Genomic DNA, 15,366 nt, shown 5'->3' with positions numbered 1-15,366 from the left:
TTTCAAATTTCTCATCATTCGAGTTTCCAAAGCCTTTTTTCCTTGCTACGATTGACCACTAGTGAAGCATTACTATTTGTAACTTTAGAAACTCTGGACAGTTATGCTGACACTAGCACTCTTATTTCTGAAATAAAAAAGTCATCTTAATTATAATTCAATCATAAATCATAATTTTTTTCTTCACTTTACATTACTTTTTACTCTTTTGACAAATAATATATTAAAAACTGACTTTTTTAACGCCTTCAAATAGTAATTCGTTTATGTATGTCCTGAACACCGCCTGCCTAGATTAGCTCGCTATTTGCAGGCGGTGTTCATTTGTAAGTAACGTTTGAAAAACTTAATAAAACTTGAAACTTGAAGTGTTACGAAAGACGGTAGGAAAGTGAGGGTTGGTGATCTTATGAAAACCCTTACACTGCTGAGCCCGGATTTAGACAAGTTTATATGGGCTAGTTGTACCATTTGTCACTAGTTGTATAAAATCGAATCAAATTTGCCAGACATACGCTTCTGAAACCCATTAACTATTGTTCTTACACTATAAGATCAGGGAAAAATTTGGTCTACACCCACCAATAATTATTGGTACTATTTCATGGTTATGTAAAAAATGTGTAATTTCCTTAAACGACAGGCAGAAAGTTTCCCAGCAAAAAGCGAGAAGGCCAAAAGGTCAACAAAACCACCAAACAAGAGCAAAAAGACAAAAAAGGTGAATGGAAAAGAAAGGAAAATTTGAAAAGTTATCGCGGAATTGGTCTTTTGCTGTCTACCAATAATTGTTTTGGTTTCGTCTCTATAGCAACAGCGAGGGAAACGCGGGCGCAAATTCAAACTGTTGCGCGTGCTCACATGACATAAGCTTCAAACGAATCTGATTGTCTGATTTTATCCCCATTTGTTGTGTCACAAAGGAAAGTTTTCAGTCGCCAAATGAAAATCACTCGCTTCAGACGTGTTTTTGCGAGGAGGAAAAAGTTTGCAGATTACTCAAGGTGGGAAGCACTTTCAGGTCTTTTCAAGGACAGAAAAAGTAGAAAATGTACCCTAAAAGGTATGTTGAATTTCTTTTACTTTTTTAACCGATAACGTTAATACATGCGCATGCGTTAACTTTTCCTGGCTAGCTACTGCGCTTGTGCAAGTAGCCATCGTCTTCCTTTTGCGAAAGTAAATAAGTAACAATAGACCACCTTCGGAACCAATCAGCACTCGAAACTGTAATTTTCGTTAACACCTCGTAGCATCGACAACTAGCCGACATTAGTATAAATCTACTAGTGTTCTATCACCAATGCCGTTCTCTGATTGGCTACGCTACTCGCTATCTATTCTGTGATAGAGAGCGAGTAGGGATTTTCATCAAAATGGTGCCCGCTTCTTCGCGTTTTCGAAGTGTCTGCGATGAGGAAATAGATTATTTACTTGTTTAGTTTTGCACGACTAGTAGATTTATACTAAAACAATTAGATTATTCGCTCTCGATTTCTATGCGTGATAGTTGATTCGGGGTTCGCCCTCATCAACTATCACGCGATAGAAATCTCGAGCTCATAATCTAATTGTTAAATATACGAATCACAACCGACTGCCGATCAGGAGAAAATTTGGTATGTAAAAAATGTGTGCTTTCCTTAAACGATAGGCACAAACTTTCCCAGCAAAAAGAGAGAAGACTAAGAGGTCAACAAAACCACCAAACAAAAGGGCAAAAAGACAAAAAAAGAGAAAGGAAAAATAAAAAGAGGAAAATGTAATCATCCATGATTCAAAAGTGATCGCAGACTTGGTCTCGTGCTGTCTACCAATAATTTTTTTGGTTTTGTCTCTATAGAAACAGCGCGGAAGACACGTGCGCAAATTCAAACCGCTGCACGCGCTCACATCACATAAGCTTCAAACGAATCTGATTGGATAATTTTTTTGCGCGCGCGTTTATCCCCCTTTGTTGTGTCACAAAGGACAGTTTTCAGTTGACAAAAGAAAATCACTCGCTTCACACGTGTTTTTGCGAAGAGAGAAAAGTTTGCAGATTACTCAAGTTTTGAAGCACTTTCTGTTATTTTTAAGGACAGAAAATGGGCAAAATGTACCCTGAATGGTATGTCGAACTTTGTTGCTTCTTTAATCGATAACGTTATTACACGCCTTACCTTTTTTTGGCTACTGCGCTTGTGCAAGTAGCGGCTATTAATATATTGCCACCGTCTTTCTTTTCCGAAAGTAAGTAACAATAGAATACCTTCGGAACCAATCAGCACTTAGTAATTTAAATTTCGTGAACACCTCGTAGTATTGACAACTAGCCGACAAGACACGAATCACAACCGATTGCTGCTTTGAGGTTTGGAGCAGCTGTGCGACTTTATCAAGAAAGTATTAAACGTTTAGTTTCCGAAAATTTACCAGTGTTATCTATCAGAGCTTTCATCTTCTCTTTCTAACTGGTCAGATGAAAGGTTTTGTAAGTGTAGTCCACCTTTTAGGTCGATGTTTAAGTCCAGATACGCAACTATTCCGAGCCGAACTGATTAGGCAGCCAATTGCAGATAAACGCCTGTAATGGGAAAACAAAAGCCCTTAAAGGAAAAAAACACGAGCGTCATGGATTAAAGGAGTTTAATAGTATTTTCATATATTTTATTAATGTGCATGTTCAAGTTCCGACAGTGATAAGGTTGCACATAATAGAAACGTAAGAAACTTAATAATATCCAAATATATTTGTTAGTGTTCATGTTCAAGATCAGACAGTTTCTCAACTCACCAGGTTGCACATTAACTGAAATAAATGTAATCAAATGTTCATGTTGAAGTTCAGACACCTTTTGAAGTCACCGCGTTGCACAACAACAGACATAGGTTAAAGCTTTTGTTAGTGACCTTAGAGTTTGATAAAAAGAAAAAATATGCATGTCTTTTTATTACTATTGTTGCCATCCATGCATTTCCATTACACCAGCAGTAGCCACATGCACCTACTGAGTGCCTATTTTTTTTTTCAATGCGGAAAAGTGATTCCGACGGCGTACCATTGTCAAACAAGTTAACTGTCGTGCTACTTGGTACGGCGTCTCAGTTCTCTAATTTTGTGAAAGTTTCACAGGGCCGAGGGAATATCCTATACAAAACTGATTTAAATAACGAACGCGGCAAAAATTTACCCGTTTGTTGACAAATGCATGCCACCTTCAGTCACGTTCTGTTCACGTGCAACGGTGGTCAACACTGTGCCCTCAGATGTCGTAGTTTGCTCCCCGTGAACTTTTGGCGGGAAACAGCTTCATTGTTGAACGTCATGTGACGATGAAGGTTGCCACAGTGGCAGCGGTGTTGATGTTGGTAATTATAATGTCATGGCAACCTACACTGTAAGGAACTTACAAATTAAACTGATCGCAAGGCTTGTTTACATGTCAAGTGACGTCTGATATAGGTGTATCTCTACAACTGTGTACAATTGCTGTTTATTTGTTACATTCTGTTGTCCTTCGAGTTTCAAAAATTCTGTAACGAGCTACCATGCAGTCAGATAACACAAGTGATGCGAGGCAACCTTTTCTATAACGACTTACTGTCTAGTGGACTTTTATAGTAGCATCTGATTTAGAAAGCACTTATTTTCAGAACAATTTTTAATGCAACGGATTGCAAGTTTAAAGGGCATTGCAAGGGACAGAGGATGTTTCATACACTAGGTATTTCTAGATGGTTGTTGTTGTAGCTGCTTTAACAGCAAATACAATCAGTGAAAAAATATTTAACAAATTGGCAACGCCTCTTGAAAGTACATAATTTTGATAAAAAAATTAAAAAATACAAATAGGTACTGTTTCATTGAATGTATAAAAGCCTTTCAACAAAAGGTAAGAAGTATTCGGGAAAAATTTGTAGGCCGCGAGGAACGCCGGGATTTTTCATGGAATACTACCCGTTTCATACCACAGGATATGCAACGGGTTTCTAGCTTTCTGATTGGCTGTATTCTCTATGGCACGGGATGAATGCTTATACATGGCTGTAGATAGTTTCAGATATTTAACAATTATCCTGTGAAATCGCGCGGAATATCGCCTGATACTTTGCCGACGAGGCGATATCGTTTTGTTATTCAACACACTGATAACAAAGCACAGTTTTCTTGCAGAAAAGCTTAAGACGATCTTTATTTTGCCATTTTTCTCCCCGACACACAAAATTTCGTATATCGCAGGATATCTGTTGACTTACGGACGACGAATATTCAATGCACCATGACCATAACTGGGCAGCGTTTCAATGTGCTGATGTACGTTTACAAATAGGGCTTGCCGTACAACAATACTTTCCATACTGTAGATGGGCCCTATGTAGTTTTGTGACAGCCTCACTAGTGATATCTTGTCTGTATTAATTAATACTGTTTCAAGGAGTCACTACCCTGACTGGAGGTGTTTAAAATCCTTTTACAAGGCTTGCGAAAATATCATCCAAATACGCAGTTAGATGAAAGGCCGAGGTTTTACTCATTTTCTGGGAAAAGGAGCGGTAATAATGCGGTTTTCGTTTCTAAAACTGATGGAAAAATTAAGAAAACTGACGGACCTGGCGAAAGGATCATCACCATCTATCTCGTACTTCGCACAAAGGCCGTAAGGATGCAATTAAATGAAACCCTTTACACGACAAATTTTTGTTGGCCAACTCACGTTGGCGTGTGTGAACGACACAACAACATGTTGGCCGACTGTTGGCGACAAATAAAACTTGTCTCTATTCTCGCCAACTTTTTTTCGTGTTGGCCAACTCGCATTTGACGTGTGAACGATAAACATACATGTGTTGCTGAATTTTTACCATCCGCAAAAATTTTTGAACGCGGTTTTATCCTCTGCGCGAAGCTCTTGCACGAGCGTATTGTACACGCCAAGGGAAGGATTTCTTGCTATGTGTGGTTTTACCCAAACCTTTCTGTTTCTCCATCGCTTTTTGTTGTTTCTTCGACGAAAAACATAAAATAAAAGCAAGCCTGAAGCGGCAACTCTCCGTGTGTGCCATTGCGCCACGGACGCCATGTTGCGAGTTGGCGTATGTTGCGATTTGACGTGTGTTTGACGTGTGAACGCAAGAGTTGGCCAAATTTTTTGGAGTTGGCCAAGACATGTTGGCCAAAAAAAAAAAATTGTCGTGTAAAGGCTGCTTTACAATTAGACCTCTACAACCCTCAATTAAGCAAGAACAATTGAAAACTGTTACCTCAAGCAATAAAATGTGAATTTTCTTTTTGTTTCCTAGCTGCACTGAACTTCTACTAAAGGGTCTAATAAGCTTAATGATTGATAACGTTTCTCTGTGGACCTTCCTTCACATCTTGGCTAGTATGCCACTAGCTATCAGCATTTGACGTTTCTATATGTGCTTTTGGGTGCATGTAATTCATAGCGGGGGAACTTTATTTGGCGCGGAGAGCAAAAATATTTGGCATTTGATTAGCTCCATCTTCGTAGATATCTATATTAAAGTGGATTTTTAAATGTTAAAACATTGCCGGGATCTTGTTTAAACAGAAAGAATTTAACATCGGGTTCGCCTACAAACCGCCTCTGTACAGTAAAGTCCCGTTTTGCGGACACCCGCTTATACGGGCAGTTGTGTTTGTCCCCGAGGAACGGAAAGCTCGTATACCCCCCCCCCCCCCCCCGCCAGGAAAACTTAATTTTTTTTTCTAGCATAGTGTGTCAGTTTGCTGAACTATTTCTTGTAGCTATATTGGTCCGAAATCACAAGAAATTCAACTAATGGACTTTAAAAAAACAAAAACCTCCCTTCAATGTGAATTTCAGTGTGTTTTGTTTTCTTTAAAGGTCTTAGAGGCAACTCTCTGTGTGGGGGTGAAACAAAAACTTCCAGCTAGAAACCCTGTCTGCATACGGGAGACCCCTGTGAGGGTTGTGCGGAGTCTCCCCCAGCCCCTTCCCCCCAAGACAAAAAATCATATTGGTGTGGCTATCGTCAGACGTTAAAATACTGAATGTGACTGGGCTGAAGGTCTGGCGTTAGCAGCTACGCCCGACGTTAAATTTTATGCAACTCACCCCTGTTTTCTATTACGTTAGTCGTCTAAATACGGACGGTTGATACGGACAACGGACACTTTAAATTAAATTTAAATAAGAAAGGAAAAACGAAGAGGATTCTGGTAGTTGTAGTAAAATAACGTCATTGTTTAGAATGCAAAACGCGAAAGTTTCAGCAAGGAGTGCTCAAGATGAAGCCTGATGCATTTGAATCTTCTTAAAAATACCCCACTGTCATATTTATATTTTAAGCTTAAAAAGAAAAATAAAGGTTCAAAACAAAGAAGAATCTCTTCGAGTACGCAATCGTAAAGTCCGACTGGTAGCCGGTATACTGTAAAATGCTTTCGTAGCTAACCTTAGCGAAGGGACAAAAAAATATAAATTACCTGAAGTGGAAGGTTGCTAGCAGCGGAATTTCATTTTCAACCTTGTCACCTTCAAACTGTGAACTCTGGGGACTGTGGTCTTCGATATATCCTTTCATGGTTCAGTTGCTTGCTTCGGCGTCGTTTACTTTTCATGGCTCGAGTTTTTTGCAGTTCCGTGGTTTGCCAAAGTTTTTATCATCAGTTATGGCGACAAGGAAATAACAACCTTTAAAAATTTGGTTCTTCCCGCCATGTGAACGCCCCACATTGCATTGCGTGCTTATTAGCGGGAAGATACCCATCAAGCTTAGCAAGACGGGTCTTTCAAGATGGCGGCCGAGAATGGCTCTGTCGTGCTGAGAATAAAACGAAAGAGAACAGAAGATCCGTTGGATGCACTGCGTAAGTAAATAAATTTCATTAATTATAACCACATTTGCCTTCTATTTATTTAGTTCTCTTAGCTCACCAACTTTTCATTCCCTGGATTACCTGGATTGAACATAGTGCTAGCTAGTTTTTAAACAGTGGATCGATCTTGTTGTTACAGTTGTTGCTCAAGTTTTCAAAAAACCGCACATTGAGGAGAAGAGCGAAGACAGCGGCAAGGATAATGCTGACTCGAAGAAAGATCATGCATCCTCGACAGGTGAGTATTTAAGTTTGACCGAGCAGAATGATCATAATTAAAATATTATTTTTTAAACCTGAAATTTATATTTCGTACATTTATACTTGAACCGACACAGAGTTTGTTCGTTTGTTCTCCCTAAAGATTGCTGTTCTGGATAAACTGCCTCGAAGTTTTGGACTAAGATTTAATAAATGATGCAAAACATAAAAGTTTTTAAAAAATCTGATCAAGTCTTGAACTAAAGGAGAATGACAGAAAGGAAGCTTGCTTGTTTACATTTTTGATAGGGGGGAGGGGAGAGTGATTATAACAGATAAAACTTGGATGTGCTGCAATGGAGCAGCATGAAAGGGTAGTAGGAATTATTCCACATAGTGTGAAGAATGTGAATGTTTTTACAGCACTGGACTTTGCAAAATCCTAATAATTCACCAATTAATGCTTGTGTTTATAAAATTTATAAACATTTAATGTAGATACAATTTAATGTATCTGAAATAAACAGGATTTAAATTAACACAAATTCAAGGGAAAATAAGCTAGCCAAGACTGAAGGAAATTAAGAGCAGGTTTTTAATATCTTATAAATGGATGAAATCTTGTGTGCCATCAACGGAGATGTACATTTTAAGAATGACAGGGTAATAAATAATTATTTGTCATAATTTTAGTTGAACGAGTTTTCAAGTTTGTTGGAAGTGTGCCACAAGGAGATGATTTGAAAAAGAAAGACCTGTTGGTAAGGAGTTTACAGTACACAGCCTGTGCATGTTATTTATTATAATTGACAATATTGTTTGTTGGAGGCAGTGTGGTTGAGTGGTTAGGGTGCTAGACTTTTTATCCAGAGGTCCTGGATTTAAGACCCACTTTGACTACTATCTGGGGTTGTTTCTCAGTAGCCGCGAGCTCAACTCGTAGGCAGAACTTGTTACAGCGGTTACCAATAACACGCGACCTACGACATTCAAATGAGTCGGATAAAGTTGTGTTTTGGTGGACGTCAATCAAGCAAAAGCCTTTGAAATTATTTTGAATTCTGACAAGATTCCAAGGTAACCCGGCAAGAAACTAAGACTTTTACCTCGCTAAGAGAAGGTAAACTTTATTTAAATTGATTCTCGAGCCAGATCAAGCGCAAATAAAAGGTTTTTTTGAATTAAAAATTTCAATTTTCACTGCATGTGATAATTTACTCACTTGCACGCATCGCTGATTTATTATAAGGTGTAGCGATTTCAAATGTTTCATAAAAAAATATGGCTTCATCTAAACAATGCCCATTTTTTTCAGATAATCTGGCTTGAAAATAAACTTTCATAAAGTTTACCATCCGTCAGTGGATAAAACTGTCAATTTCTTGGTTCTGTTGCCTTGAAACGGTCTCAGAATTCAAAATAATTTCAATGACTTTTCTGTGATTTACGTCCACCAAAACACAACTTTATCGGAGTCTTTTGAAGGCGATAGGTCAACGCGTTTTATTGGTAACCGCTGTAATAGCCAGCTGGTCTGCTCCTGTCAGCTGGGATTCTTAACCATGTCATGTTGTATTGGAAATAGTTGTTTCTTCCTGTTTGTGTCATTATCCCTGAAAAGCTACTTTTGGGGAGAGGATAATTAAGTATATTATTATTATTATTATTATTATTATTATTATTATTATTATTATTATTATTATTATTATTATTATTATTATTATTAGAGTTAGGAACCAATGACTGTGGCTGATATAAAAATTGTTACCTGATTCTGGAATAAAGAGGATAAAGATGGTGCATCCATGTTAATCTACTATGTAAAGTTGCCAGAATAACTGTGAGGATCTTTACATATAAATAAACTGTATTTATTTGTTAGGACCATGCAGCGTATCTTTTACATTAAAAATAGTTGGGACATGTACTAACAGTGTTTATGATTTCAGGCCAAAATTCACAAGCAATCCATAAGCCATGAAAACCTAACGAAATCTCACATGCACAATCAACAAACAGTGCAAGATAGATTGCGACAAAAGAAAAAGGTACAATTTGTTTTCACCCTCAATATGGTCTTCTTTGTTTTTATCCTTTTGTGTAACTATTGATGAGGTTGACCAACTATCTATACTTTCACTGAATATTGAGGTAATCAGCCTTAGCGTACATGTAGTCCTGACAGCGGGTGGGGGTACTCCCTATTATGGACTGTATGGGGTGAGTCCACCCAAAATGGGTACCTTCTTCAGGCCTGAGGTATATAAAAAGGCAAGGAAAACTGTCATTTAGGTGCTTAAAAGGGCTTCTCAAAATATCTGGAACAGACCCAATGAAAATGATAGCGTTTATACTGTTGGTATGTGAAAGGGGTACCATTTCCTCTATGGAAGGTATAATAGTGTAAGAGTTTGGACCTCGGGCAGAGCCTCCCCAGAGCCCCCCCCCCCCCCCCCCCCTTCAAAGCATGTAATATTATTAACCTGTATGAATTTCTGTTGTTCCAAAAAGTACCCATACCCCTAGTCCTCCCACAAAAGGTGTTTGTATCCCCACCCCACCCCTCAGCTGGAAATTCAATTATACTTTCCTTGAAACTTGGCTTTTGAGTCCTCCCTCGTCCTGTTGGTGTTTGATGTGTATTAGTCAGGAGCTGAGTGCAAAACACAAATTGAAACCATGTTTGATCTTCAAAGTGATTGATACAGTCAGTGTATGTTATGCAAAGCTTGTGCTTATTCCACCAGTTGTTAGACCAGGAAGCAAGATTTAAAGTCATTTCTTCACACAGAGAAAATGAAACAGATTCTTCAAGGTATGCTCATGAATCAATATCCCATCTCTCATTTTTTATATTTCAGCATAATTGCAACAAATTAAAATCTGAGCCAAGGATGAAATTGAACACTCAGTGTAGTACAAAGAATTCCTCTCAGGCTGTGCAGGTCAACAAGGTTACTTTTTGATGTTGGAGAAGTACATTACCTTTAGGTGCTCACTTACCTGATGTAAGCCATCTTAATGGCTATTAATGAAAACATAGATCTAGGGAACCGACCCAACATGAAATTGCCCCAGTTAAGTACGCCCAGAGAGCATCTGTTGACCAAAGAGGAAGGCTGAAATATAAACTTTCTTCAAACCTTCAAAAAAACTGCATTGGTACATGTATAACAATCTTACCTGTGTACCAGGGATTGAATTTGTGCACAGGTTGTGCATAAAATTGTGTGCTTGTAATAGGAAGTTAAAATGGAAGGGCTGTTACAGTCCTTAAGCCAGTAGTTCACACTTAAGCAGCATAATGAGGCACTTATGCCAACTTACATAAAATATTTATGTAACTGTGCGATGAAGGGATAAAAACTGATTTTTTTGTCTACGTAAAGTCGTAAACATAAAGAAAAAAATCAGATATTCAATGACTGAACAATGTCTAAATTTTTATGTACACCCACAAATGTGTGAAGTTAAGGAGCAAGTTGCCATTTTATAGCAGAACTTCTTGTTTAATTCAGGACACTGTAATTCACAGTCTGTCATTTGACTCCATGAGCTCTATTACAATGCCTTGATTCTTGAATAAAATTCTGATTTATTGCATTTAAACACCACAGCCACTCAGAAAGTAACAGTAGATTATCTGAGGAAGCAAACAGTGGTGCTGGTAATACTTCATCTGAGGAAGCTGTTGATGATGTTGATTTGGAGGTGCAAAGGCTACTGAGTGTTTATGATGTCGTTAAAGATGAAGAGTCCCTTAACAGGTAAGAGAATATTTCACTCAGTCAAAAGGTGTATTTCTTGTGTAAGCTAATGGAGGTCTAGTGGTCTGGTGATTGGTGTGGGCATCTCAGAGGACAGCTGAAGGTTGGTACTTCAGGTTCTGGCCTCTGCCATCGCATTGTTTCTTTAGACAAGAAACTTTTCACACAAGCGATAGAAGCGGAATCAGACTAAGAAGAATCTTCTGACATAATGTGAATCGATAAGATGGAAGTAGAAACAGAAGCCTCACTGTTGTTCAAAATGGCTGAAGGCCATCATGTTTTCCGTTCTTAATCAGAATGAGCTATATAATTGGTTGATTCTCCTGCTTACACTTCCTATCAACCAGTTCACACTTGATCTCAAGCGACAGAATCAGAGGTGGAATTGAAAGAAAAAAAGAAATGTTCACTTCTGATCCTTGCGATTCTGATTCTGTTGAGCTTATGATTGCGATTCTGTCTCTTTTCACTCTGGAATGGAAGGTTCCTTACACTTCTGATTCTGACTCTACTTCTGATTCCATTGCCAGTGTGAACCAGCCCATATTCAAACTCAAAGTAGTCAGCTATCTTTATTGTAGTTGCTTTCCATAGTAGCTTGCTGCCAGCTACTAATGATAGCTGTGATAAAATTATTATAATTTATGGAATTAATGATTATATTATTGTTAATATTAATGGAAAGGAAATTCATTATAACAAAAAGGAGATATCAATGTTACAGTGTTCTCAAGTAAATACATATAGTAGCAAGCATACTTCAGCAAACCATAGATCTTGTGACGAAGAGACCTCCTTTTCATAGCATAATAAATTGATTAGGTGACCAATTCAGTGTTAAATCTTTTGAGAAAATAAGATACTGGTAATAGTACATTTTTTTTTGAAAGCAAGAGACTAGTTGAAGCCATGACAAAGACAAATTCTTAATTAAGAGCTTGATATTAATACTGGTTGGAAGTCATTTTTGGATGACATTGCCTTGAAATGTATGTACACTTTGTAATTTTGTTTCTGTTTTTTTTTTTTAATCTTTTTGAATACAGTGAGACAAAAAGAGAACAAAGACAAATAAGAAAGAGACAACAGTCTGATGATGTTAATGCGATACTGTGTAACTCTGTGAAGATGATTCGTGAAAAATTAACAGTGTCTGAAGGTGTGTTGTTGAATGGTTCCACTATAAATGTAATGCACTGTGATGCAGACCCTTTATGTAATGTAATTAACTGGGAGCTTGAGGGAGGATGTGGGCCGCCTAAGCCAAAGTGTGACTTTACCTTCACTAAGAGAGGACCTTCTATTTTGGGATGGGTGTTATTTCTCTATCAATGATAAAAGCATCTAAAACAAAAAAGTAGGGATGGAGTGGAGATGCAAGTCAGAAGTTTTGTTTTCTCTCTCGTTAATCATGAAATTACTTAGCAAGAAGGCACACCTATCATATCCTAGCCTGCAGAGCAGGCGTATTTGGGGGTACGATAAAGGACATAAAGGATACGAATACTCTATGCCGCCATCTTGGATGATAAAGCTGAAAGAGGGTTAGGCCGAGGCCAAAAAGGATTCCGAGGGAGAGGACGACGCCCCTCACCCGCCCCTCCTCCACTAGTCCCAATTCTCTACGCATCCAAAATGGCGGCCTTCTAACGCGCGTTCGAATGCGCCCAAAAACGCCTGCTCTGCAGGCTAATCATATCCACACACTTAGTGCTGAGTGGTATTAAAAACACATTTGGTCATCAGATTTTTCTGCAAACAAATATTGCATTTATATTTCATGAGTTTTAAGTAAATGCACAATATTTACCTGATATGTATTATACACTAAGTACCTATATTGGCTTGACTGAGCCTTTTACAGGACAGGTACTTGTACTTGCCAAAAAAAACCCCAACATTTTCAAGAAGTAAAATTCATTTTCAAGTTTTTTTTTCTATTCAGCTCCAAATGTAGAACAGTCACGGGCAACGAAATTGTTTTAAATCATTTAGGCAGAGGCCATCTGTCTCTAGAAGGAGTGTACAACTTTTTCTGGTCCAGCTTGTGCTTATGCGTATGGCCCCCACACAGAGATTTTTCAATAGCTTAGCAATGAAAGCACATTTTTTTTTTCAGAACCTACAGGTTGTAAAACAGAACAGAAGAGATCAGAAAAGGAGGGATATGTTTATGACTTCTATTACCCAAGTGATAATTATGGAAGACTTGGTGATATGTGAGTATTTGAAAACTTCTTATTTAAACTTCTTTGTTTTTGTTTTGTTTTTTTAATAATGTAAAGCATGTAATTTGAATTGCTGTTTGTACTTGTACAACATTCAAGTTAAAAATTGAAGGACTTGGTGGAAAAAACGTTTCTTGTATGAAAGTGAGGATTTGGCCTTAAAATCCTATTTTCACAAAATTTAAGATATATAGACTCCTGAAAACTGAACCTATCTGTGTAAACAAAAAAAAAAAATAGGAAGCAAGTGGGCATCAGGTACTTCTTGAGTTTTAAGCATGAGTCATATGCTAATTCATCAATTTCATCTTCCAATTCACACTGCCTACTTATGCTTTTCTCCTAGCATCTCCTTTTTGCAGGCTATGACAATTTGTTGCTAATCATTGTGGGCATTCTCCTCACTGTGTATTTCCCATAGTGCTAGTTGTAAACTTTTTTTTATTATTATTAATAGAAACACTTCATCTTTGGTGATCATGGCCAGTGGGTGGTTGTATTAATGGCATATTTCCACAGTACCTAACCTATTAACAGTATGAACCTTTTTTATTATTTCGCAGAGTTGAAGTTTTACCATTCGACTCAGAACTTGTCCACGAAACACTAGAAGAGGATTTTGGAGACATTTATGATGATGATGATGACTCTAATGGTGAGTACAGAGCACAGTTGAGGGGTGGGGGCGTTAAAGTACTCTGTTGAATTTAAGTTTGATTTTGGTTTTTATCAAAGATATAACCAATTTCCAGGAAAATTATTGGCCTGAGTTTCTTGAATGAACTGTCGTAGGTCATTTGCCAGATATAAGGGGAACCAAAACAAACAGAAAGAAAACCTAAGTTTGTTTCCTCTCCTCTTTGGATTGCCCTCACTTTTGACAAGTGGCTTGCGACAGTTCAATCAAGAAACTTTCTTCCAAGACCATCTTACCCCTGAATTTGGTCATATTTTTGATAAAACCATAAGTCAACCTAGAGTTCGGCAAAGGCCCTTTACGCTGCCAGCTCCTTGATTGCGCATGTTGGTTAGTATGTACAGCAAGCACTTAGTAAAAATCTGTCATCTTGAACTGTAGTGAAATTTTGAATCACCTCCCGATTGTATTTTCCGTCATTTCCAGATGAAGGCAATTGGAGAAATGATTACCCTGATGAAGATGAAGGCTTGTCTGACTCATCACAGGAGAGAAGATTTTATGAAGATTATGGATTTGATTCAGGTGAACTTATTTACAGCTGTAATAATCAAGGGTGCTTACATGACAAGGGGCACAAAGTCAATTATAAAGCGCTCCTGTGCACTTCAGGGGTAGTGACTGACACCCGTGAACGTTGTCTAATTTTCCCCTCTGCATTTCAGATGAGGGATATCGAAGATATGCTTTTGATGACGATTTGTCTGACGACGCTAACTAAAGAGAGAAATGACGAAACTGGGAGTTGATCAGCGACGCAATCAATCGTGGGAAGCCAGCACGAAGCAGGTCGTCCAGGAACGCGAGAGACAAGAGAGGAATTCGTTGCTAATAGCAAAAATAACACGATGCACCAAATTGCATAAAATGTGAAGGCGTAGACTGGAAGAAGTATTAACTTAAACTTAAGTGCAATGTGCAATGAAGCAAAGGGCAATGAGCTTAGTGCAAGCACAGCAACAATGTCAAAAGCAAGCAACCAGACTATAGTTTAGCGCCTAGTATCAAAGAACAAATTCTCCTATCTTGAGTTGTCCCTCTTATAAAAGTAACGGGGAGAGGTTATTAAAATATCAAGAAAATTCGCCTTGGGTGATCATATCCTAAATTCTCGTGACCTCAGGGGTTGATTAAGTACGATATTACAAGGAGAAACTTGATGCTGATCACTGTTAGGGCTTAAAGGGTTAAAAGTAAAAAAGCTAGAGTCTTGCATTCGGCTTTATGGGAAGTAAAATTAAGTAAGTTCGGGACAAGGTAATGCCATTGTTAAGTTAAGGGGGCAATTTACCTAAATTTGAATGAAATTTAAAGAGGTTTTAAGAAGGGATAGAAGAAAGAAAATGATTTTTGGAACACCAACAGACAGTTGATACCCACGCAAGAGCACCCCGGGTTGTTAGTGGACTAACTGGTATCCGTCTATTAATTATTAAATACAAATTCTAATTTTTAAACTTCACTAAATCTTTCATATTTCTTATTTCTCTTAATTTAACCAATCCTTCTAAAAAAAACTACTCCTCCCAAATATATCCAAAAATCACCCAAAAATTTACAAAATACCCCACAACACAGATTCACGGGATAATGATAGGGTTTTTGGATTGCTTGAAACGTGAA

The 15,366-nt window shown here is 37.9% G+C and overlaps 1 protein-coding gene and 1 long non-coding RNA gene across 2 annotated transcripts; both read left to right on the top strand.

The window, feature by feature from the left end:
- Positions 1–1,782: 1,782 nt before the first annotated feature.
- LOC146481928 (uncharacterized) lies at positions 1,783–2,911 on the top strand. Its single transcript, XR_014864227.1, has 3 exons — positions 1,783–2,236; positions 2,275–2,419; positions 2,514–2,911. It is a non-coding gene; the product is annotated as an uncharacterized LOC146481928 (long non-coding RNA).
- Positions 2,912–6,656: 3,745 nt separating this feature from the next.
- LOC146481927 (putative RNA polymerase II nuclear localization protein SLC7A6OS) lies at positions 6,657–15,025 on the top strand. Its single transcript, XM_085108037.1, has 11 exons — positions 6,657–6,838; positions 6,987–7,085; positions 7,742–7,809; positions 8,998–9,096; positions 9,796–9,863; positions 10,666–10,815; positions 11,865–11,977; positions 12,938–13,037; positions 13,610–13,701; positions 14,170–14,268; positions 14,409–15,025. Exons 1-11 carry the CDS (start codon positions 6,766–6,768, stop codon positions 14,462–14,464), a joined length of 1,017 nt encoding a protein of 338 aa, XP_084964163.1. The 5' UTR covers positions 6,657–6,765; the 3' UTR covers positions 14,465–15,025.
- The last annotated feature ends 341 nt before the right edge of the window (positions 15,026–15,366 follow it).

This window comes from Pavona decussata, unplaced genomic scaffold (genome assembly GCF_977016875.1).
Source record: "Pavona decussata unplaced genomic scaffold, jaPavDecu1.1 SCAFFOLD_48, whole genome shotgun sequence".
Lineage (NCBI taxonomy): Eukaryota > Metazoa > Cnidaria > Anthozoa > Scleractinia > Agariciidae > Pavona > Pavona decussata.
Note: the sequence above shows the minus strand (reverse complement) of the source record. Positions and strands in the feature narration are given on the sequence as shown.

Coding starts and splice junctions, on each gene's coding strand:
- LOC146481927 (XM_085108037.1), top strand. CDS start 6,766: ATGGCGGCCGAGAATGGCTCTGTCGTGCTGAGAATAAAACGAAAGAGA. Junction 9,097..9,795: donor GATTGCGACAAAAGAAAAAG/GTACAATTTGTT, acceptor TTATTCCACCAG/TTGTTAGACCAGGAAGCAAG. Junction 11,978..12,937: donor AAAATTAACAGTGTCTGAAG/GTGTGTTGTTGA, acceptor TTTTTTTTTCAG/AACCTACAGGTTGTAAAACA.